We start from the raw sequence: 25,885 nt of genomic DNA, 5'->3' as shown, positions 1-25,885 counted from the left end.
CCTGAGTTGTTAGAAGACTAGAGGTGGAAACACCTCTTAGAAGCCCAGGTGGGAGCAGCACTGCAGGGTCTGCCTCTGCTGGGTGGGTTCTCAGGCACTTTGGGGAAGCGATGGCTGCTGAGAGCTGGGTTGGTGGCAGCCAGCTGGTTAGAGCACAGGCAGCTGTGCTCACAGCAGGTTAGCGAGCTCGCTGCTAATCCCTCCTGCCCTGGTAAAGCTTTTAATATGTTCAATGGTGTGAAGGCATTTGTTTTTTATTGGGTTTTGTATTTTTGTCTTTAGAACCTTCAGTATTTCTGGACTTGCTTTCTGAATCACCTGTGTGTTTTCTCATGCTTCCATACTGTATAAATAGTTTTAGTTCAGCTCTCTGAATTTGCAGCTGATGTTTTCTGTGTGTGGTGACTGTTTTGATGACTGTAACTCTGATGTGCAAACAGCTTGGGACAGTCCTTCTGCCTCTGGAAGGACAGTAAAACTAGAAAAAAATTAAGTAGGTGTATTACTCAATGAACAATAAGCATTACTTAAAAATCAGTGTTAATCCTATTGTTCTACACTTTTCACTTTCCTATTCATATTCTGAAAAAAAAATAGTTACAGATGTGCTTTTCCCTTGTGCAGTAGTGAAAAATTCAAGTTATACAGGATTAAATATCTTCCTGTTTACCTTCACTTCTGTAAGGAGATGATGTCTAAGTGTTTGTTTAACAGATTCAGTTTTTGCTACAACTTATTCTGGTTTTAGGGTTGTGTCTTTCCCAATATGAAGTAGGAGGGGTTTGTTAGCAACTGATGATGCTGAAAGCATAGACTGGAGTTAGTAGCTTGGTCTGGAGGACTCCTCTGTGGGACAGTCTGTAGCTGCTCTGGTCTGTGCTGCTTGGAGGAACCGGTGCAGAGTGCCCGGGCTTGTGTCGGGGACTGCGTTCCTCTGGCGAAATGAATGAATCTGGGCCTCTTTGTTTGGCAGGAGTGCACCTTCTTCAAGTACTTACACTCTGAAATTACATAAATGAAGTTGCATGGCTGGCACATGTTAAATAAAACTATTGAGTAAGTTCTAACTGGAATAAAACATTTTACACATTTATCAGTGTAAAGGAGATATATAGAGATGTAGAGATACATACGGCCCCTCAAAGGATAGAAGTAGATATGTATTAAAGAGAGATATATATAAATACATATATGTGGCAACATACATTTAGTATTTTTTGCTGCTGATAGACCACACACAACTCTGAGGTAGAGGTCAAACTTGAAATGTATGAAGTTTCATTTTTTTGTGTATTATTCATGAACACTTGCTAGTATGAGACAAAGTTACCAGTGAATACTGTGTTTTATACAATCAGATTGAGGAGTACTGTTATCTAAAATAATTTAAATTTTGAAATTCCTTTACTAATTTATTTCTTTCTCTGACCAAAGCATCTCAAGCTTGTCTTGATACAGATGCAGTATAGAGCACTTCAGGCAAAACCTCTTCTAGAGCCCTTCGCTGTTATTCTGTGAAAATTACTATTCTTCTTTTGAACATCAGGAAGGTGTATGTGTTCACACTTGTTATATCTACACAGCCATTTTAATTTGGACTGACAGTTCATTTTTGAAGTAAATATCCTGATTGTCCCCACCTGCCTTACTTAGATTCATCTTGGAAATCACAGTATCACAGTATGTTTGGGATTGGAAGGGACCTCAAAAGATCATCTAGTCCAATCCCCCTGCTGGAGCAGATGTGCTCCAGCAGTGGTCCTATTGCATCCTAGCTGCTGGTGGCCATTGAGTCTGTGTGACCAGGCTGGAGCTATTTGGAAGTGAAAATTCTTTGAAGTGCTCATAGTATGGATTTTAGGACCTCAGCACAAACTGTTCTGCTTTACAAACTTGTTCCTTTTTATCTGCACTACCTCCTAATGTAACCATTGTCCTTTGTTTCACAGACCAGGGAAAGCAAAACAATTTCTAATTAATGTCATCCTCTGATACATCAGAAATTTTAAATTACATTTGTTCCACCTCAGATGTGTTCCATGTTGCACTCCCAGATCCAGTTCACTGTATCATCAGATCGTGTGACAGGCCTATGTCTCACTACCTTTCACTTGTAATCGCCAGAATTATTTTGTTACATTCACTCAACTCTCCCAAATTTTTCATGAAGGTCTGGGAGTTGTAGTTGTTCACCTGAAACTTACAGGGTCATCTCTTAAATTCATCACTAGAAAGACGCTTATTGCCATGTTTTCTGTTTACAAATGACATGTGTAAGGCTCCCTGGAAAAAGTGGGCATGCTTTCTACTGTTTTGTAAATATCTTTGCTAAGGAGTAGAAGCTGCTTAGTGAAGCAGCCCGTAAGTCCAGTGCAGCCTGTACTCGATCGCAAGCTAGCAACAGATCATTTTGGATAGTTATAAAAGTTCAGGTAACTCTGGCTGTTACTGATCCAAGTATCGCACTAGAATCTCTTCTGTGCGGACGCTGAGCTCTTTTTTATGTAGCTTTTCTTTTGTGATGAAGTCATAGAGTGCTTCATGACGAACAGCAGTACCTTTTTCCCTCAGAAGCCAACTGAAATTGAAGCAGGGAGCTTCAAAAGCTCTGTGAGCTGGCAAAGTGTGTTTCCAGTGGAAGGCTACAAGCTCTCGTGTTTCTGAAATGGTCTTCTACTCGACAGACCCTTTAAAATGTTGACATGATGGCATTAGATGAAAGAATAAACAGTCCTCTCTGTTTAGAGGTGTACCCATTTTAGTAAAACTGTACCTAGAGCTGTCATCAGATTTACTACTAGAATTGATTTTATTCTGTATTTCCTTCACTTAACAATAATCAGTAATACAGTTCAAGAGCTTCTTGGTTCTTCTTGATGCTGTGTAAGGCAGTATCTAGCATTAGGACTGAGCTACCTTAACTGACTAACTGAGGAAGCTTGCTCACTCATTGGATACACTGAATTTAAGCCAATGCTTAATATATAATTTCTTAGGGAAAACCATTTATGTTTTCTATTTCTGACTTAGTTTGTGTTGAATATTGTAGTGTCTTTTTGTTTAGCAAACTCCTAGACAAACAGACTATAAACTGATCTCAACAACTTTAGTCCTTTCAGAGCTAGAATATGTTTAAAAATACATTGTGTTAATCAAACTCAATTAGCAACTGGAATTCAACATATAGTCAAGTAAAACGTTCCTTACAGTGACTTTTCTCAATTGGTTAGGCATTAGATGATGAATTTACAACCACAGGAAAGCAAAATCAATGGCACAGTAGACCTATTTCTGAATGGACCACTCAGCAAGTCTGCCACTGGTTAATGGGAATGAACATGGAGCAGTACATCACCGAGTTCACAGCCATGAACGTGGATGGGCAGCAGTTAATGCAGCTCGACAGTGAGAAGTTAAAGGTATGGGAATATCCCTGGATAGACTTGTAACTGCATAAATTTCACTGCTTATTCAGACATATTTTTAACCTACAAAGTCTATTTTCCTGTTTTGATGGCTCTTTAAAGGATAGAGTTTTGCTTTTGAAATACTTGGAGACTATACAGTGAGATGAGAATTTAGTAATTGATTGAATAATTAAAGACAATCCATTTTTAATCAGAAAAATAGCAAGTATTTCGTCCTTGTTTGTATCTTGAGGAAATCGAAGTAAGCATAATTCCCCAAAGGGGCTTGATACATCTATTATCAATCTCAGCATAAGGTCACATCAAAACAAGATCTGGCCAACTCGAATGCATAGAACTGCAGGATCCAGTTTTGGAAATCTGTCTCCTCCACATCTCTTCAAATGGGAAGGCTAAAATCCTACCTGGTGACCTTTTAAATGCTTTTGGTTTTTACTCCTGCTGAAAACATCTATTCTTTCTTTTGAGCCTTTTCTTGCCTCTGGAAGACACATGGTATGGATACCTTATAGTACTATGAAACTCTCTGATTTTCTTTCTCATTGGATTACCAGACTGCATTTTGGATGGGCAAGATGTGTGACTAAAATGAGACTCATTGGTCTATCCTGGCATAAGGCAAATTATTTTAAATGATCAATAGTAGGATTTGTGTGTTGTGGAAGAAACATGTGTCTAACTTCAGTCTCTAAAATACATCTGCATTTTAGAATAAATGTGCAACATTACATGTCCTGTATTTTTTTAAATAAATATTTCCTTGGACGCAGAGGAAATACTTGTTACTAGCCTGTCAAATGACTGTCTCTATTTGGGGGAATTTGGATGTTGATGCGTAAAGCATAATTTACACCTTATGCCAGAGTTCCATAGCGTGTGACCAAATGCTGTCCTTAACTTGGAATCGGGTAGTGCCACCTGCTGATCAAAAATCATAGCGTACCATTTACTTACTGAATACACTTTTTAATAATACACTTTAAAATCCTTAATTTTAAAAATTAAAGAGTAGTTACTGAATATAAATTCTTCTTGTATAAAAGGAGCTAGAAAAATATTTTTAAACTACTACTTCTGCTGTTTGCTGCAAATTCTCAAGTGTCTACGGGTATGTAAAAGGGAAGCTCTTACTTCACAAGAGTAGGCCCTTGATTCCTCACCTTGTTACCCAGATGATAACTTATCATGCTTTTGAGGACTTAGGCCTCTATTTTTCAAATAAACAGACTACCTTGCAGCAAAGCAAATAACACTTTCTTAAATTGTTCATTATGAGGTATTTTTATTTTTTCTTTCTTTTCTTTTTTTCCCCCATCAAAGGCTTTGGGAGTTTCCAGTCAAAATGACCGATCAACAATAAAGAAAAAAATCAAGGATATTAGAAAAACGCAAGAAAAACTGGAAAAGCAGAAGGAAAAGGTTCAAAAGAAGGAGAGAGAAGTTCGCAAGACTGGCAGAGTGGTAACCACTCTTGAATCAAGCTGCTAAAATGACCCTGTTTTATTTTAGTGCAGATTTGCTTCATCTTGAGGAAGTTCAGCAGATTTGTATATAATTGTACAATTGAGGGAGGAGGGAAAGTGCAACAGTTTAACATGGTAGGTGGTTTTTTACTTTTTAATTATGGTCCCTCTCCATTACAACCCAATAAAATGAAATGTTTTCAGTATTTTTTTCCTAGTTGACTCTGCCTGTACTAATAGACAATAATTTAACTTTCTGCCTTAAGTAATATTTGTGCTTCTAAGACCTCATATGCCCTTTTCATTGAAATTGATGTTTGTGAAAAGTAGTATGTTGTATTAAAAATCATTCCACTATTAGTCAACTAGCATTTGATAGAGTTGAATTTGATAGAGGGACAATAGAGAAATCCTGCCAACAAATCCAATCTATGACAGTCTGTTTATGTTGCCACTGAAGATGTATAGTAAAAATTAAGTTTAAGAAAACGGTAATGTCAAATTAATTTAAAAAGAAAGCATGTATTTCAAATTTATGGATTATTTTGTTTAAATTCTTGTATTTCTGGGATTTTCATTCAAGGTTCACTGTAGTAGCACATGGCTTTTGCATTCTATATGTTGCAATTTACTGAGAAAATAACAAGAAATATTAAGTAGTTTTCACAAACTACATATATTGAGCATAATACTAAGTTTTCTGTACACTACCCAGATGGTGTTGGGACAAGGTTTAAACCTATAAATAAGATCTTTTTTAAACTATTTTTCCTAAATAATACATAGTTTTCTAGATTTATGCTACGAATAAGATCAATTTGCAATACATGTATTTCTCTTTTCTACCTGCTACAAGATTTTTGCGGACCAAATTTATATATTTGCTAATTTTAAACTCTACTGTTTTTCAAACTTAAAATACTGAGGGAAGAATTGTAAGAAAAATTATCACTGGAGCACTGGGTTTCTGCATTGTATTTAAATGTTCAATTGTAGACTACAGGTTATTTTTCTTTAAAGGAGGATTTGATTCCCAGAATAGTTTAGAACATGAATTGGTGTTTTGTATATTTACATACTATTTTCTAGAGATACTACAACAGCACTTCCTTTAATTAGATTATTCCAGAAATATAGACTAGTTTAAACATCAATTCCACCATAGAATAGACTAGAACAAAACTTACATTATTCATTTATGCGGACCAAGTTCTCCTTTAAATCTATGGACTGTTTTTCATTTTAATTAAATGAATGAACTTCACTGTTGGTGTTTCACAGTTTGTTTGTTTGGGGTTTTTTTTGTATAAATGTCTTATGAATTTCGGCAACAGGACTGTGTGGAAATGCTCCTGCGCACTATGCATTTCCAAAATAAAGTTTGAAAATCTTGGTAATAATTGCATTTTAAAAGAGGTTCAATTTTCAGGGTCTTTTTGCATTAAGAAACCATTCTTTGGTCAAGATTTAACTTACTGACTTTGTTTCCAGTAGGTTTGAGTTTGTGCTCCAAACTTACAGACCTTGAGCCTGAGAGGAATGCTGCCATACTGCTAATAGACAAGAGAATGAGAAGTATGGAATGATCAAATGCTTAGGGTCACACATGTAAAACCCCTCTGATTAGCTCAGTCAAGGAAGTTTATTTCTCAGTTAAGTGCTCTAGAACAGAGACTATTGATACAATCATATATTGCCTTTTCCCTTTAAGCCTACTGAACTGAACTGAATGTTGCACCCTGTGAAGTGTGTTTCTCAGGCAGGAGACTATTGGAAATAAGGGTTTCAAAGGTTTCCTTGTGTGCAGAGCTCTTGTAGTTAAATGATGGTCACAGCAGGGAGGATAAACTCACCTGGCATCTGACCGTAAGAACATTATCACAGACCACAGCATTTAACATCTGTCAGGTGCTAAAGGAGGAGGCTGGCTCCATGAAACTAGCTCAGTACCAAGCCACAAAATCACCCAACTGAAAGTTTAATTTTTACAATATTAATAGTTTTAATGAATAAACGTAGTGATTCTTTCAAAAATGTATGTTAACACAAACCAAGATTAATTTTACAGTGAAAAACAGTTCATTTGCGTACAAAACCATTAATCTCAGCATTTAGATAGCTGAGCTAGTATACCAATTTTCTACAGTGATTCACTTCAACCTAGCCAGTGTGTTAGCAGTGACTTCAGTACAGTAACAAAACTAATAAGCAAAAAAATGATCTTCTGAACTTCTATTTAAATCAAAAGTAATCAAAGATCAAACTTGTAAGTAGGGTTAAACGTTGTAAACCAAAACATTACTACAGTTGTGTTTTCACCACAATCACATGGGGTGGCAGGTGAGGAGATAGATAGATACAAACATAATTACACAGCAAGCTGTACTACTAATCAGAATTCAATTAGTAGCTAGCTGAGAGCATGAAAAGTTTTATTTCAATAATACCATATGAAAAACTTCATAGACTTTCTAGAAAACAGTGTTAGCTTTTTTTGGAAACATCTCTTGATACTAAACATCTCAGATGCTAAAAATCAGATACTAAAATCAGTTTCTTTAAGTTAGTTAAACATTTCAAAGTTGACGTGAAAGCTAGAACGTTAAGCTTCAGAGTTGAGTTTTTTAAATCCCTTGCTGTAGCTTTCAGCTTCAGTTTAGCAAAAGCAATAGCTGCAGGCATTCCCTCTAAGTTTTGTACAGGCCCCATTTTACAATATATGGAATTCTCACATACATCCTCTTGCAGGGTTGAAGAAAAGCACAGCTAGAGATTCTCCTCACTCGTAGCCATGCAGGTTGAGAGGTATGCCAGCCACCACCTCGCATCCTCGTAAAGAAGATGAACAGGGCCCTCTCAGAGGGCCCACAAGCTTGAGTAGAGCAGGTAACTGTACTTTCTGGTGGCAATTAAGCTAGATTAATCCTACCTCAGTGTGTTAGTTTAACGGTGTATATTCTGTAAATTACTCCTGTTAAAGTGACCTACATGAGCTTGACCAGGGCATAAAACCATTTTCTTGTTATGCAGAACTAGGCTGGGGAGGTTGCAGGTGATAATCTTTAATCTGGCTCAGCTACTAGCATAGCATTACTTAGATTTCTAACATACCAGCTATTCCCTTCACTCTGGTATCTCGCCTTCTACTGTGTGCAGAGCTAATAAACTAGAAAAATTTAGGCATATTCTTTCTGAGAGGGATTCAGCGTGTCTGCTACAGAACAAAAAATCACAGAATTACATGCAATCAATTAACTGAGAAAGGCTTAGTTATTGATGTCTTTAACTGTATCACTCTTAAAATAGGGATTAGGCTGCAACATAGATGTGTATGATTTGAACAAAGGTGGCACAATAGGCATTAAAAGAAGCTGAATCCTTTATTAAAATAGGACTTTGTACCTGATACGTTATACTCATTCCTTTCTGTCTTCCCCATATGTTTTGACAGTTTGCCTTTGACTGATAAAGACATTCTGCTTACCTCATTTATTCTGTAGCGTGACTTCCAGTAACTACAGAAATGAGGCCAGAAGCACATCACAAATGTATTTTCAAAACCTGTTAATTCCACTTTTTAATAAATACTCCTGAGAAGGTAGTTTATATTGTCAAAGTAATAAAAATGCCCTGAGGGCAAATTTTAAAAATCTGTTTATTAAAGTAGTTTCCATTTACAGCTGTAACCTGACATACCCCAGAGTCTGAGATCTCAGTAGGGCTAGAACACTGATACTGTGTTTTGGTATTACCTACAGAAATACAAGCAAATGCAAGATAGCATCTTTACTATACACAACCCAGCACTACTTGCTAATTCACAATGATCATGGCAAAAGAAGTTTTTCAGATGTATTAAATATGCACTTTACAACCAAACAAATATGACTGATAACATATACCTGAGATACCTTATACCAGTGGTAGCAGCTAGAACTAATTTTTTTTTTCTTTTGTTTATTTTTAATCCCTACAGACCTAAGTGTGATTTCTACAGCTGCAAAAAACCTTGATGTAAGCAAAATATCTAACTTTGCAAAATTAGGCTTCAGCATGCTTAAGATAAAAGAATAGGAAGTGCCATACAGGTGCAAACATATAGCAACGAGTTCCTCCAGATTTCTTACATGAGTTTTTCATTAATAATGGAAATACGCACTGGTGAGCTTTTTCAATAGTTCTTCAATTGAAACAATTTTGTAATTATATGAATTAATACATTTCTCACCAGATGTGATACAGATCGCATTTGTCCCTACAAAACCAAAATAACTGCTTCTTTGACTTAGCTACTGAAAGTAGTCATAAAGTGGAACAAATTAAGTGTGACCTTCTCGCTTAAAATGTAGATGTATGTACGAGTTTGGAGGTTTTCTTGTGTTTTGTTTGATGTTTTGTTTTTAAATTCCAGAAAAGACTAATTACATTGACCCTTCTGTTACTCGACTTACAATAATCTTCACATATCAAATGTGGCTTAGCATCTTGGTGTAAATCAGGTCTTTTAAATTCCCTTTATAGACATATCTACTTCTTACAAACTGTTGAGGAAAATGCTATATACTGCGAAAAGTGGTCATGTCTTTTGGCTCACTGCTTGGCACACACCAGTCATCTGCTTCATGGTTTCCTTTATAATGTTTCCAGGCTGCTTTGTTGTACACAGGGAGTCTTTCAATTGATTCTGTTGATAAGGCCTGTAAGTAGAGAAGACTGTAGTTGACGACAATTCTTTTAATCAAAGTTACAGTAGCAGATCAAGGATTTCCATTAGCAGTTAAATTAGAGTTGCTGATAAATTTTAAATAGTAAAGTGTTACATCATACCTTTATGTAAATAACTGCATCTGTACCGTAGCCTTCTAAGGAATACAGTTTCAGGTCTCCTTGGAAGTACTGTGCATACAGACGTGATATGGGTAAGCCATAACCAAATCCAGCCTGGTACAGAAGAAAAAGTGTATTTTCATTAATTGCATCAAGCAGTGGTGGTTTTGGTAAATAGACAAACTAAGCACATGATGTTTGACAGGAAGAGAAGTTGTTCAAATGTAAACTTTTATGCCCGCCAGAACTATTGTAGAGCCCAGAAACAGAAGAATGCAGGGATGATTGTGATTATGAGAAAATTGTTTTATTCCTTTGTCAGACAGGGCTGCTACACAACACTTCTTGTATTATGGTTGCTTTCTCAAGAAGAGATGACACCATTAGAGAAAACCACACTGAGTCTCTCTTATGCCTCACGGAGCTGCTAATCTTGTAACATGAACACTGAGTACTTCAGTCAGATACAGTTCATCATGGGGATATGTAAAAAAGGTCCAAGAAGCAACATCTATGAATATGTAGCTTTTACTAAAATTCTGTCTAGCCCTGTTTCCAATAGCTGAACATAGCCCTGAAGTGTTAAGTACACATATGTGGTTTTTTGTCTACTAAACTTTAGAGGTAATCTCTCAATGAACATACAGGACACCTCTCTTTGAAGACCTAGTGTTTAATGAGTTGCACAGTCATCCAGATCCAAACACTGTATACATTTAAAAAACACATTCTGAATGATGCAGTGTGAGAGAATAAATTCAGGAAAGCTGTTCAGAGCTGCTTATGGAGAGCGAAGGCTTTATTTCTTGTGCATCTATTAAGTTAACACAAAACCAAAGTAGATTCTTTGTATGCCCTGTCACATCTGTGCTACCTTCATCCTTGCAGGGGGATGGTACAACTGACTGCACAGTACAAAGGATACTATGGACTTGATCCGAAATCATTGCTATAATTATTTTTCCTTTAGTTTAGTTGCCACAACAAGAATTCAGGGTCCTGTCCTTACTGCAGTACATGCAGCATAGCTAAGTGTTCTGCTTTAGGTAGCTGATCTTTATATTTGGTACAGAAAAACAGAATCTTGAACAAGTTTAAATAGTTTTTGGTATTTCAGGATTTTATGCAATTTTCCAGTTATTTTCAGAAAAATATTTGAATTAAGCTATAATATTCAAATGGTGATACTCATTGTATCTATAAAATCAGTACATCATAGCTTTGGCTAAGTGGTTTCTTTTGTGACAATTAAACATATCCAAGATGACAAGGTATAAAAGATTTGCATACCAAAGGTGTAGCTCGTGATGTCTCAACACGTGGACGTGGTGCTGTTGAATACATGTAGTTGAACAGTCTATCAATTTTCCTCATAGGAACACCTCCACCACGATCACGCATCTGGAACAAGAAGGAACATGTAGCATTATATCCCTGAATACATTTTATAAAAAGACAACTTCTTTCAAACAGTGATCCAGAGAAAGTTCAGGTAAAACATAATATAAAGTTGTCTGTATTAAATTGTGGGTTTTCTTAAAGTCTCATCTCTGAGCTACAGCAATGACCAGAGAGAGAATGAATCCTTTCATCCCTTAACCCAAAAATTTAAATAAAATACTACCATAAGAAGCATTCATAACCTCCTGGAAGCAGGAAAGTTCTACTTGTATATTATTTTAACCTTGTTCATAACTCAGTTTTGTTTGAAACCAGTATCTATACCTACTAATTTTAGCAAATGCCAGGTTCTGTGTATTTTTATCTCAATTTCTCAGGAACAATGCCAGTTAAATATAATCTATTAAAACCTATTACTGAAGAAGTCGGAAGAGCTGTTTTACTACAGTTTTGTCAAGCTATGAAAAAGCCAGTGCTTGCAGTTGGTCTTTGAAATCCAACATGGATGTTGTACAGAAGAAAAAGAAATTACTCTGCAAACTGTACTTCAGGGAGGTTTGATTTGCATGGAATATACAATTTTTTTTTCCCTTTTTTTAGTTGTGTCACATCTTTATAGCTCTGACATTTTCATGTACAAAATGCTGATATTACAATTGTGTAAAGATGCTACTTTGCTTATAAGCTAGGCGTCACATGAGTGTGGCAAAAGCACAGAATTCTTTTGGAGAGCCTTCAGTGTGACCGCAACCTCTTTGTAATTTCCTACAGACTCAGTAGTATGTGAAATTCCATAATGGTCTTGTTACTTGCAACTACATCATTACATACAATCTATTTTTGGAACCAGATCACCAGCTAAAGTTAGTAATACACTGCCTATGACAAGGAAAAAAAAAAAAAACTATTCAAAATAACCTTCAAAAAAAGGAATAAAGTGGGTACCTTCACAGTTAAATCCTCGTTTCCCAATGTGACGTATACATGAATTGGAGGATAAATGCATCGATCAGCATTATGTTCCATGGTGGCTCTCATCGCATTCTGCAATTTTCAAGTACAACTTAAATCCTGTTCTTACCGTTTTGGTATATTATCTTAAAATATCAATTTAGAAGAGTTATTTTTATCATATATTCCAGAAACAGTACAAACATATATGGCTCTAGAGCACTTTTAGATACTTATTCAGTATCAGTATGTAGTTTATTAGAATAGACACCAAATATTTAATTTTTTAGAACAATATTTTAATGTACAGTTTTATTTGTAGAATTCTTTATAATGCATAGTACATGCAATATGACACGAAGATCAAGAAAATCTAGAATTGAACTGCTTGAGGAAAGCTCTATAGAACCTGTTGCACCTTATACTAGATTTGAAGATGTCCCCAAAATTTTATATCTTATTCTCACTCGCTTTATTAATTAATGTCTTTATACATTTTAACTTTCTTTTTGAGAAAGCTGTCTACTCAAGGTGTTGGATGTACTCAGTGGCTAGACAAAGGAGATACATCTTCCAAAGCTCTTCATTTTCTTTGCAGTTACTGTTTGTCTAAATAGTACAATATAGGTACCTTCCTGCAGTTGAACAGCAACAGGTTTTAACTTGCAAAAACACACTGCTATCTAGAATTAGTTCAAAAGTCAAACAAATACAATCTCAGTAAACAAAGAAGTATAAAAGAATTGTATAAGTAGACAGACCTTGAAAAGTTCAAAAACCATGTGATAGAGATGTGATGGCACATACACCACTTGCATGGGCTGTCCTGGTGACTTAACTGGAGAAAAGAGTCAATTAAATAGTGAACTACATATATTTTATTCATTCCCATAGTTATTTAAAATGTGTATTTGTACTGTTGAAAGAATTTACAAGTGAAGCAAATTTGAACAGAAATCTTTTGAAAAGTTCTATGTTAATCAAAAGTCATAGTCTGGATTTTCAAATTTGCTTGCTGCATTAGAAATTAATCTTAAAACCCACTGTGGCATCACTGAGTAGGTCATATAATAGTTGCTTTCTAATACCTCTGAGGAGGTTATAATGAAGACAGAGTCAGGCTCTTCAGGTGGTGGGGAGGACAAGAAGCAAATAAGATGAAATAACAGAGGTTTATACTGGATATAGACAAAAACTCTGTTACCATGACAGTTAAGCGTCGAACGAGGCTGCCCAGAGATGTTACGTAGTCATTGTCCTTGAAGGACTTGTAAGACCAAACTGGATAAAGCTTTGAGCAACTTGGTCTGACCTCACAGCTGTCTCTGCTTTGAGTAGGAGGTCAAGCTAGAAGCCTTGTGAGGTCCCTCCCAACCCAAATTATCTTATGATCCTATAATGCACCAAAGAGTAACTACAGCACAACCTATTCTTGGATTAATTGAGACATTAGCTGATTTCTAACAAGAAACCCTACAAAAGTACATAGACAGTTCTGTCTAAAAAAGTGGTATCGTTTTCAAACATTTAAAAATAAATTCTAGAAAATACATCATGGGAACATGTTCATTATATCAAAAATTAAGGAAAGGTTGCTCAGAAAATTCTTCTGGCTCTTAAGGTCCTTTCGGTTCAACAAATAATTTCTCACCAGACTGCATTAGTGACCAGTGCTTTATGAACATAAATGTCAAAGACTAGTGATGTCAAAAGATCTAGAACAAATTATGTACCCAGCAAAAATATAAAAGCTGGAGGCAGGGGGTGGTGGAAATAATGGGCTCCACTCTCAGCTGTCAGCAAGGAATGTGCATGTGGCCTGGATCAGGTTTAACTCACCTTCACAATTCACTGAGCAAAAGGTCAGTCCTTTTATAAAAAATGAACTATTTGTTCTGGCTTCTGGAGGCCATTCACCTCAGTACAGAGAATTAGCTAGTGTGACTGATAGTTTCTTACAAATGATTTTTGTGTTGTGCTCTAAAGATGGAGAGAGGTAAACCCTTTAACATAGATACAGAATGACAGATTTTGTACAGTAGGAAGAAAAACTGTAAGGTGTAGTCAAGGCCACACTGTCTTTGACTTTAGCTTCTCAGGCCACGTTACTGTGGTTACACTTTGGCTTTTGTAATTGCTTGCAGAAGCAGTTTTGATTGGTTGTTTTTGTAGGTTGGTCTGAACTTGGCATTTAGTATCTTGAAAAGTACTCTAATGAGTAGTGTCAGAAAGGCTCTTTAGCATTCAGCAAGAACTATGAGGACAATAGCTGCCCTCTGAGATCACAGCAACACGGTTGTAAACTGTTTTCAAGTCACAGCCAACGGTTTCAAATAATTTTTACCACAACTTGAGTGGACTATATCTAACTACACCTACAAGAACCTGATAGCTGAATAAGCAAGAGAAACTAGAATGGAATATTTAGTATAAATCTTAAAAGTGTCGTAAGAAATGCAGAGAGTGTGAGATGCAATAGACAGTGTAGGGTGAAGACATAGAAGAAACCTTAGCGGGGGGAAGGAAGCTGCTAAAATCTGTTATTTCAACAGCTGTAGTGTCAAAATTCTTTCTACTGATTTCAGTTTTCTAATTAAAGGAAGGAATAGGGAAAGCCTTCTGCCAGATTAAAAACATAAACACCCCACCCCCACAACAGTAGATATAGAGAATGCATTATCTATATGGAAAGTGGGCGGAAAACACCACCAGCTACTTTAGAAGAAGCCATCGTTACGTTTGAGATTGCCTCATCCAATATTCACTTACCATTCAGCTCTTCAAGGATGAGTTCTGGAGAGCTCATGTAATACAAATCACAAAGTGTCTTGGCACTTTCATAGCCATCTATAATAAAAACACAGAAAGTTACATTTCCCTCTTCACTTTTTTTTTTTTAATCCTTCACAGTTTGCCAAAAATAAACCCCAAAAAACAAGAAAGAAAACACTGCAGATGTGGACTCTCAGGGAGATTTGGTATTTTCTCACAAAAAATGGGTCTATTGGGAAAAGTGACAAAATTTTATTACACTTTAAATCAAAACTTCTGCTCTAGGCATGAAAGAACTAAACAGTATATGTATATCAAGATGTGCATTGGCTCTCAGTATAGATATTCATGTAAGTTTTCAGGATTCTTGTTCATCTGCTGAATTTACCTCTAATAACTCCAACAACATTGCAGCTAGGATCAATGCTTCCAATGTGTTTTGGATGAGCTGGATTCAGTTTCCCACCAAACAGCAAAGCTGCCGAAAAGAAAATATTATTCAATACCCAATTTTATAATTTTAGTTTGTGTCTTCATTTTTGCTAAACAGAAATTTATAGGCAACCTATAATTCCAATCTTCACCATACCTGAAAGCCTACTGTTAATAAATATTTTAAGAACTGTATTGAGTTTAGTAAAGCAAATAGTGTACTCCTAAGAAGCATTTAAGTACATATTAAGTCATTAAAAATGAAAACTAAGTATACTGATGCAGTACAGGTATCATTTGCCCTCTTTTCAAGACTGGCACTTACAGTGTTGATTAAGGAGCATTCTAATTGAAATGCGACTCATGTAGAAACGGTCTAAAAAGTACTGCACATTCTGTGAGGTCACTGGATCAATGCCAAAGCTCTCCTTGTACTCTACTACTCCTTGAGCCATCGTAGGAATTACATCATTGTGTCGATTCCGGATTTTTATGACAGTATCTGTAAAACTAAAATTAATACATTGTTAGTATTTCACTCTCAAGTCGATTTAATATTCTGGCAAACAGAGTATCTGCCTACAAAAATGAAGACAATTATGTACAGAAATATCACAGGTCTGCCTACGGCAGTGAGACAGATCAGTCTTTAGAGCATATTTCTAGCAACTAACATTAAAACAATCTGTCTTCAATCATTCTCTGCTGTTTACAAAATTACTATTTATTATCTTCACTACTGCCTAGAAAAAGAGAAAACTGCCACCATTTTCATGCAGATCATCCCATGCCTGCCAAATGGCAGTTATTATCAGCCAGTGATGACCAAACCTACTCTACAGGTAAAAAGTTCCATACATCATTTCCAACATTACAAGTAAGGAACTGGTAAACATTTGGTCACGTTTAATGTATTCATAGCTTCTTCAGTGTAACAAAAAAGACCTGACCAGAATGATACAGTGTAAAAGTGCTTTGTTTCATGTTTTAATGTACCCTCCTTTTAGGGACAGGGGATAACATTACTGCAGTTCTTATGTAAAGATTTGAAATAGCTGAAATTTTTCTTAAGCTATCATTTTCTTGCCAATCCTTATACATAATATTAATATATGTGACGGCAAATCCTTACCTATTAACAACCTCTGAATCTTCTGAACTTTTGTCTTTAAAGTCAAGGATCTCCTGAAGACTTTGGACATACCTTTAAACAAAAGAAACATGACAAAGACCAGTTCTAGTATTTTCCCCCAGATCCCTTCGGTTAGCAATTTATGGTCTATCAAGGTTGCTTATTTCAGATCACTGTATTTGATATATCCCATTGACCTATTCCCCGTGAATTTTGTTAGATCTTTTTGAATCTGTTAATGATGTTTTCTTCTAAAATTTCCAGAGCAATGAATTCCACAATTTAATTAGAATGCATAGATCATCATCCTTGTGCTTTAAACCCAGTAGGTGATCACTTACTTGCAGCCCCAGCTAGTTCCTGTTATTAGAAAATCTTCCCAGCTTGTTCATGATTTAAGTATTTCTGCCATCCCTTTCCTTAGATGTGTTTTTTCCAAGCTGAAGAATTCTATTTGGTTTCTCCTCACGCAGAAAATATTCCAACCCTCTGATTATCCCTCTTGGTCTTTTCTGTTCAGGATGGAGTGACTAAAACTGCATGCAATTCAGGGGAATAATGGGCTAACACAGTGGTACAATTGTATTCCTCCCCATTTGTTACTTAGTTCCTAACACTATTTGCCTTCTTGCCCATCAACTGACACATTCAAATATCCCCAGTAGCATCAAAATGTCTTTTTCCATTGTAAACAAGCAAATATACAGGGGGAGGAGACTCCACTCCATGCTCTGCTTTGCATTTGTCCAAGTGAAATTCATTTCCCATTTGATCCATGTCATTTAGTATCAAAAGAATTTAAGCATTTGTGTTTCAAGAGCCTTTGTCTTCATTAATAGCTCTTTTTATATTCAGCCACCTAATCAATCCCACTTCTCCACTGGCAGATTTTCTGTTCTCTTAAAAGATTTTCCATATAGCCCTGTGCCTTTAGCAGTTGCCAAGCAATCTATTTGTTTTGCTTTCATCTTACAAAAGTTTTGTCTCACTATGCGTAAGTTCCTTACTTGAAAGCAAATTTTACTTTACAAAGGATGTCTTTTTTATTTTAATACCACTGTATTCTTTCTGGTTTAAATATTTTGGCTCTGTGAGCTTCCTGTTGCTCTTCCTTTGTGTTTTCCACATCTTTACTCTCAATCTGCAATAACCTGTCTTTTAAATGGTTTCAACTAAGTATTGCAAGTATTTTTTGCATTAGACTGCTTCTGTTGGTTTCTTCAACTAGCTTCTTCATTTTAGGTAATTTTCCCATTAAACATTGTTCTGGTGGATTTTTGGTTTTACTGAATTATCATGCATAACTATCTGCAGTAGTTAATTATTTTTAATTCCCTTTTGGGTTCTCTAATTGCATCTAAAGATTTTTTTCCAAGTCTGCTTATTTAGTTTCTGTTCTGATTTGTGTCACATTGGGATGTTCACTCAGTCCAAGTAAGTGATGTTCATGTAATGAGCACATGAAACGTACTTTCTATAGAATAGAAAGAGTTATTCCTCCAATTTGTGTACATGCAAAAGGTCACCCTTAAAGGTACGAAATGATGTTATTCTTACCAGCTCTGCACCAGCTGGACTGAAGGTGTTTTGAGGAGGTTGTCTGGAAGCAGGCTTATTTCCTTCATTATGTTTGCCAGTCTCACAGGCAACTCTTGTCGCAGAAACATAAATGAAGTCTTTTCACAAGCATTTTCAGATCCTAAGACCAAAATAAATATATGACAACATCAGAATAAAGTCAGCACTCATGGTAGAGAACTACACAAACTCTTACTTTCTGGTGTAAAAGGTCTGTGGTTTGGTTTTAAAGTTGACTGGTAAGGTAATGTTTCTTCCATGGCAGCAGTCGGCTTACAGTTCAAAATGCAAATTCATATTGAAACCTACCAGCCCTGTTATCATAACAAGAATCTTCAATACATAAAGAGTAACTAGTGCAACAGTTGCAGACCTGTGCTATTCAACTTTAAATATTGCCCCTATCCATGTAAATTGTTCATTTTATTTGCAGCAAACATTGACTGTAACAAGCACCAGTCAAACAGTATGTCATTCTGAGTGTGTCAGAGCAGCAAATGAAACCAGCACAGGAAACTATGGGAGGGATGCTTGAGAAAGTATCACAGTCCCATACACCCTGCTGGATCACTGATCTTACTGAATTACCATAAATTCTGTGATTTTTTTTTCATTTTCAGCTAAATCTGTTGTAGTTTAAATGCACTGTCTTACAGGAACAGAAGACAGATGAATGAAGTCACATAAACATTGAGAGATAAGTGAAAGGACAGCTACTGTGCCTTGTCATTACAGTAGTAGTTCTCCCATACATTTACTTTTTCAATTTTTTTACATTTTTAAAAGCTAGAAGCTAAATTACTTCACCTGTTGATAAGTGATCTGTCCTTTTATAAGGACAGGTGTGATCTGTGTGAGTGGCAACTGTATGTGGTTATTAGGATCAATATCTAAATTTCCCCCCCACAATGGTTGATTTAGTAGGTTAGAAGGAAGAGTGTGGAATGGGTAAGATGCTGAGGAATACCCTACTTCATTCTCAGCCAGACTTCTTTCTAGACTTCTAGAGTGTCATGTCAACAGCATCTGGACTTACTAACCTGTTCATCTGCTGCAGTGAAGTACATACCTCAGGCTTGGTGTTTCACAACAGGTAACTCCTAAAAATTAACTCTGGTGTTTCTGCTCTGTTCGGCAAGGGGAGAGTTGGGGAAGAACATTAAAGGAGGGAAAATGGAAAAAGAAGAAGCTGGGGTGGGGTCTTAAACAGGAAAAATCTTCATCAAATTGAAATGGAGTAGTTTAGTTTAATACAACCAGACTCAGATATGTCATAAAGTACACTGATGAGAGAATGTCAGTTAATAAAAAAGTAAATAGCTTATAAGAAGTTCATCCCCAGTGACACCAGTATTATACATTGTCTACACCTGACCCCTGCCCAGAACAGCTCATTCTTCTCCCTAGTCAGATTGCATTTTGGACATGACTGTTACTGGCCTTTCCCTTTTCACAGGTAAAATTCCATTAACAAGTCAGATTGAAGATATTAGAATTAAAATATAATCTTCACATGCCTCAGATACTCAGCAAATGTCATTTTACAAATTACTTTTGTATCTGGAGGCTATATCTTTGCAATCCTGGATCAAATGTGGAAAACAGCTTAGGGTAAGCAAGACTTCAGTGAGTGGGCAAATGACTTTGTTTCCCTGTGCAGAGAATGGATACAATCCTAGAGAAAGTACTGTGCACCTATAACCCAAGATATGACTGATGGATGGGATCGAGGCCTAAGTTTGCCTATGGAATATTTCATTTCCTAGATTGAAGCCTGGAGGAACTAGAAGCAGACTTTTTTGTTTTTAAAGTTAGCATTACCAGATTTTATGATTTTCTTTTTGACTGCTCTCTAGTGAAAGGAGCCAAAAAAATCCCCAATGAAAACACCATCAGATTATAGTGGCTCCAGAATATCTTAAAAACACCATCTCAGTGTTGCACTCTGTTCCTTTTTCTGCCTTTGTTATTAGTTTTACTATCTCTTATTAAACCACTAAGCAAAAGGCAGGGGGAAGTTTTCAAGATCACCTTGTGTTCAGGTACTAACAGCAAAAAGGTAGCCTGACTTCTGGCATTAGGAAATGCTGTGCCTTGAAAATAAAACACTGATTTTAAAGTAAGCATTATTTTATCGGTGTTTTAGTAGTAAAATAATACAGGTCACAGAGAGCTCTGAATTGCTACTTTCTTTGTTTAAAAGTATGGTAGCGACAGAACATATTTTGGGCCTCCTGTACAAACATGGAGTTTTAAATGTTGGATATATTTTATTACAATAGATAGATGAAGTGACAGTGGCTAGTTAAGATTAACTTTTCTTTATAAGTCTTCCTACTTATACAAAGTCTGGAGTCTAAGGATGAGTTCTTAGTTATGTTTTACTTACAAAAATGTAAAAAACCAATAGCTAGTTAAATATTTATATACAACATTCAGGTGCATGAGAGTGCTTTAGGTACAGAATGTATTATAGTATGGCTCCATCCCCAGACTATGAAAAGGTTTCTCAGTGTGACTTATAAGACCTTCTCTGTGTAGTCTTTGCTTTGAAGCAGAACAGAACAATTCATGTGATCCCTTCTGTTACCAAGCAGCCAGTCAAACCTGGGAACACTAGGAGTAGTTTTAGCACACAGTGTAAGACCAGAACCAGTTTACTCCTGTTGTAGGCTGGATTCCTCGTTCTCCAGGATGGCTCCTGATGTGCGTGCCCCTCTCCTCTCACACCCCTAAACCAGCAGCCTGTGGTGAGGTGTTTTTGCAGGGCACACACGTGTGACTGACAAGTGCTGATTGTCTCAGCTCCTCAACGCCAGCTGAGGTTCAACGTTTCACGTGTCCGATAAGCCCTAAAAGGCTGCGTGCTGAGAGCTTGCCAAGGGCTTAACAAACCTCACCTGGGTCACCTTGTTAACAGTACCAATTGTCATCATTATCCCCACTCTCTTTCCCAACGCTGCAAGCTTTGCAGGAAAAAAAAACAAGCTACTTTTGCAATACCAAAAACTGCGAGTTTTCAGCGAAATTTCAACCTTGCCACAATTCCAGGCTCCGGGGAAGGAGCCAGCTGGGCTCTCTTTTTCGGGAAGGAAGCGGAGCCATTTCTGCCCCACAGGGCGGCGCCAGGGAGCGATTAGCCACTGCGGGCACGCGGCGGGGACAGGGGCAGCTCGTGGCCGCGCCGGAGCCGCGCGCCCCACTCCTCACGGCACCTGCGGGCGGCGCGGTGGGGAGGGGAGGGCCGGGCCGGGCCGGGGCACCCGCGGGGACTCACCGAAGTCCAGGAACTGCTTCATAGAGAGCGGCGAAGGGGAGAAGCGCGAGTAGAAGTCCACCTGCTGCGGGATGCTGCCCGGGGAGGCGCCACGCAGGAGGGCGCGTAGCAGCCTCATAGCGCTGCTCTCGTCACCCGCAGCTCGGCTCAGCCCGGCTCTGCCGCCATTTCCCGCCACGCCAGCTCCCCCGGCCCAGGCCGCGGCCTCCTCCGCCGTACGACCGGGAGGAGGTGCCCGAGGGGGTGGGTGTCTCCGCCCGGCCCAGCCCCACGCAGCGGCGGCGGGGCGGCTCCGAGGGAGCGGGGCGGGGGCGCCCCGAGCAGCCCGGCCCCCGCGGGCAGGGTCGCAGCCCCTGAGTTGGCCGCTCAGCCGTCCCGGAGCCTCGGCTGTTCGCCAGGAGAGGGCGGCGATCCGTTCCAGGAGGAGCCCAGCCTCGGACAGGTACTGTGGCGTTACTCAGGGCGGGGGGTGTCCCCGCCTTCCTGGTGAAGAGCTGGGGGGCGGGAGGCCGTGAGGGGACCGGCGGCAGCGGCCTCGCGGCGGGGCTGAGGGAATGGGGGCCGGGACCGCCAGGGCCATGCGGCGGGCGGTGTGTGCGCTCCCGGAGCGAGGCCGAGAGGTGCCCGGGCTCCAGTGCCGGCGCGCTGCCGCGGGAGGGGTGTCCGAGCGGTTGGCCCTTCGATAGATAGCAGCGCGTTCGGAGGGGGAGGGCGGGCGGCGCCGTGCTCGGTTGTGCTCCCGCTTCCCCCCCGCCGCGGTCTGGGCCCGGGGAGCGGGCGGAGGCCTGTGGCGGACGGGGGAGCCTCGGTCGCAGCGGGGACTCTGCGACCGGCCCCGGTGACCTGCGGGGCTGGAACGGGAGGTAGCAGGAACCCACAAAAGCACCGTCTCTGTTTGTTTGTTCGTGTCGCTGCCGGCCGGCGTGGGGGCAGAGCCCACCTGGGGAGTGTTACCCGTGATTTACCCGCCGTGTGTTTGCTGGGCTGCGGGGACTACCTTACGGTGTGCAAGAGAAAAGCCAGGGCACGGATAACTTGTTTCAGCCATCAGGAAAAAGAGAAACAAAAAAAATACAGAGGAAAAACATGGCTTCTGTATATATACTCCCAATCGGCCAGCAATGCACACTATACATATCTGTGTTGGTTAAAAAGCACTTGGGTGATATGTCACACCAAACCACCTTACCAGCTGTTAGGATACTAATGCAATATGTGAAGTACCAAACGGTGGTATGTAATAGTTTCTTGACCCAGTCAGGTAGACATATCCAGAACATTAACCAAAAAAAGGCAGTTAAGAGTTACTATAAGCATTTCTGATAAACTTACTGCAGTGTAGATATTGACTCCTGTAATTCAGATTTGTATACAATACAGTACAGTAGTGGATCTGGCTCTGGATCATTTGCTTCTGTTATTGTGAATGCTTGTATTTGCTCCATAAATTTATCTTGTGAAATCAACTCTTAAATATTTATTGGTTTCCTTTAAGCATGCCTTGTATCCATGGCTTATCCGTAACCCTGTAGGTGTCCAGGGATGGATATCCAGTGGCCTCTGCTAGAGCAGGAATCGTATTGCTATTTCTGTCACATTAATCTGTTTGGTGCTTTGCTGGATTGCTTGGAACCTCTCATTAGACAGATGAAGATACCATAGTGCATTAAGGGCTTTTTTTTTTTTTTTGTTGCATTGAAATACAGAAAACATTGATTCAGTCTGCCTACAGAGGCAATTTTCTGAGCAGTAACTGCACTGATAATATGTAAGAATGAAACAGTACAGGATTAGACTGCTTCATCTGCTTTATAATCAGACTGGACCTTTGTCTTGTGCCAAAAGTGCATGGCTGCTTCTGTTGTGGTTAGGGAACAGTGGCTAATGGGATGAACGAACAGCTTGTGTGTCTCTGCAAGGCTTCTACGAATAGAGCTTACTCACAGGTTTTGCTTTATTTCTGCTTGTAGGCTGCTCCCAGAAGCACCAAATAATGGTTTATGTCACTCGAGTTTGTAATGGTTTAGGGCTCCTACCTATGAATTGCTGTGCTTAAAACCATTTTATGATGGCCTCTTAGTTGTGAGCCAGCACTCTTTTAAGGCAGTGCCTACAAGCAGTGAGTTGGGTATTTGTTGCAATTTCTTATGATGGCTCCTGACTGGCTTCATCTTTTATGCCTATACATTACTGTCTCAATGCCCGATGCCTCAGCTCACAGGCATGCCTTAAAAACTGGCCTACTGCCTAAAGTTATCTTTGGACAGCAGTCCCCAGCCAGAAGATGTGACAACGGTTGTCAGAGGCTAAATGAATCGTTGTACTTTGTAAGCTGGAGCCCATTCTCAATGGTGTAAACAGTGAGCGCTTGTCTCAGGGGAAAATTATGCAGCATGAGCAGTCACTGAAGTAACTGTGGAGAACAGATTGTGATAATTCATTAAATGCTGTGTTCAGAGCAGAACAAGCCCTCTCTGTTTACCTAAAGGTGTTTTCTTGGTCTTGTTTAAGCTGCTGATCAGAGAGGGATCCATGTAAATATGTTCTGTTAAAATATTGGAGAATACTTTGAATTCTCTTTATCTCTCCCCATCTGTTTTTAAAACCTGTTTCTGTCATTGATTATTTTCTGGGGTGTTGTGGTTTAATGCCAGCATCAAAGATGACGATAGCCGCTCACTCACTCCCCACCAAGTAGGGGAGAGAACTGAAAGGGAAGGGAGAAACTCATGGGTAAGGCCACCTGCAAAAGGGAAACTAACAGAAATCCAGAATGGATCTAACTAGCTGGAAAGGCTGACTCCAGTTATATACTGAGCATGATGCTAATGGTAGGGAATATTTTCATTGATCAGCCTGGATGTCAGTCAAGTTCTCCCCATCTATGCTCCCAGCTGCCTCCCTCCTGCAGATAGAGAGCCCAGAAAGACCTTGGTCTCCCTGACAACAGCCAAGATATCAGCAAGTTTTTACATTATCTTTATATCAAATGTCAAACACTGGAAAATTACTGAGAGAAAATAAGTTAGCTTTCCTCAGGCAAAACATGGGAAACGTAGCATGTTATCACAGCATTCTCATACTAAATCCAAAACAAACACCATCCTAGCTGTGAAAAAGAAGAGTTTCTAACTGCATGAAAACTAACTCTGTCTCAGTCAAACCATCACATGGGGACTTACTCTGATTGGATCCGGTGCGAGACTAGCTGGAGTTTCTGATTTGCTAATTTCTATAAACTCTTATACAAACCAAAAAGGAGAAATGTTTTGGTTTTTGTCATTTGGCATTTTTCTACTCATTCCTGCTTATTGGTGCTCCTAAAATTATAATACACCTGGATACATTAATTAAATGGGAGAGAACAAATCAAGAATTCAAGATAATAGAAAGCATAGCATTTAGTTTCAATCTTAAGCAATTACATTTTTTGCTTTCAATTGAAAATTTAACATGGCATTTAAGGTTTAATAAGATAATTTGAAGCATTGCATTCTTACAGTGTGTTTCATAGAAAGAGTTCTTGATTTGTTAAGGTGATCCTACAGATAAGCCCTTACTCGAAGTCACAGTTGCTGCATGTACTGGTGCACCTATTTTTTTCCCCCGTCTGTCTTTTCCACTCTTTCCTCCAAAGTAGGTGCATTATAAGTTAAGAAAACTAAGTGAAGTTGCCAGGTAAAGATATCCATAGAATAGCTCTCTTTCAGCAGTTAATATGCTTTGCTCTGATGCCTGTGCAGTCATCTGTTCCATCTATCCATGTCTCTTTTCCATTTGTGTACTTACTCTGCCCGAAGGTTTGGTTTTGTTCTTAGTTTTTTGTCAGTAAGTTCAAGTGCTTTTGCTATGCTAGGAAATGTTCTTAGGGTTACGTTGCTTTGATATGGCTTTGGTTTATTTTTTTGCAGGAATAGAAATAAAAAGATATAAAAATGGCAACAAAGTTGATAAGAATATAGAGAGGTTTCTGTGTGAGTTGACAGTCTGTAGCGGGTTCAAGAAAAACATAGAGATGGGCTCTTTTCTATTCAGTGTATAATTAAACTTTGGGGTTTGTGAATTTTTGCTATGTACTATTTCATGACTCAAGATCAGAAGGCAGTTGGAGAAATTCTGTAATTGATTATCCTGGATAGCTTTTTCTTCAATGGGAAAAATATACTACATAGCTACTGAAGCTGAGCACTAACTTTTTGTGGGATCAGGAATGGCAAAGAATCGCCATCCCACTGCTTAACTGTTGGCTGTTGTCAGAGGTGAGATGCTGATTTGGGTGATCTGGTCTAGTCCAAGAAGGCTATTTTAAGTTGTTCCTCCTTGCTAAGCTGGAATCAGCCACAGGCTGTCTCATAAGATAGCTGGCAATGGTACGCTTCTCAGCTCTGTAATATTAACTGTTGGCCTCTGTTTCAAGAAACCAAGCAATATCCTGCAAACATTTCTTTTAATCCATTTAGCAAGCTGCATTATTTCATATGCTCCTGGCAAAAGTATTCAACTTCTCTCTCCCTTCCTCCCTTATCTGCTGGAGACAAAGAGATCAATGGCAAGGGGGATATATGTTGTTCTGTGGTAGCTGGGTAAGCAGCAGCAAAGACACCTTTGCTTGTTAGAAACAGTT

The 25,885-nt window shown here is 38.7% G+C and overlaps 2 protein-coding genes across 7 annotated transcripts in view; one reads left to right on the top strand and one right to left on the bottom strand.

Annotated features, from left to right (window-relative positions):
- LOC136102964 (neurabin-1-like) overlaps positions 1-6,155 on the top strand; it is a 41,640-nt gene extending 35,485 nt beyond the window's left edge. For 5 of the 6 annotated variants that reach the window (XM_065840614.2, XM_065840611.2, XM_065840615.2 and 2 more), the window contains 2 exons: positions 3,231-3,419; positions 4,749-6,155. In XM_065840614.2, the coding sequence (XP_065696686.1) occupies positions 3,231-3,419; positions 4,749-4,916 (357 nt within the window). In that variant the 3' untranslated portion in view covers positions 4,917-6,155. Of the gene's footprint in view, positions 1-3,230; positions 3,420-4,748 lie in introns of those variants that run through there. The other variant, XR_011740000.1, reaches the window with a different exon arrangement.
- Positions 6,156-6,868: 713 nt separating this feature from the next.
- On the bottom strand, positions 6,869-21,513 carry PDK1 (pyruvate dehydrogenase kinase 1). The gene is made up of 11 exons (XM_065840477.2): positions 21,262-21,513; positions 17,964-18,105; positions 16,407-16,478; positions 15,600-15,784; positions 15,231-15,320; positions 14,840-14,917; positions 12,832-12,908; positions 12,065-12,163; positions 11,009-11,119; positions 9,719-9,832; positions 6,869-9,588 (listed from the first exon to the last, which is right to left on the bottom strand). Exons 1-11 carry the CDS (start codon positions 21,377-21,379, stop codon positions 9,448-9,450), a joined length of 1,227 nt encoding a protein of 408 aa, XP_065696549.1. The 5' UTR covers positions 21,380-21,513; the 3' UTR covers positions 6,869-9,447.
- Between the last annotated feature and the right edge of the window lie 4,372 nt (positions 21,514-25,885).

The sequence above is a fragment of the Patagioenas fasciata genome, chromosome 7 (assembly GCF_037038585.1).
Source record: "Patagioenas fasciata isolate bPatFas1 chromosome 7, bPatFas1.hap1, whole genome shotgun sequence".
Taxonomy (NCBI): domain Eukaryota; kingdom Metazoa; phylum Chordata; class Aves; order Columbiformes; family Columbidae; genus Patagioenas; species Patagioenas fasciata.
Note: the sequence above shows the minus strand (reverse complement) of the source record. Positions and strands in the feature narration are given on the sequence as shown.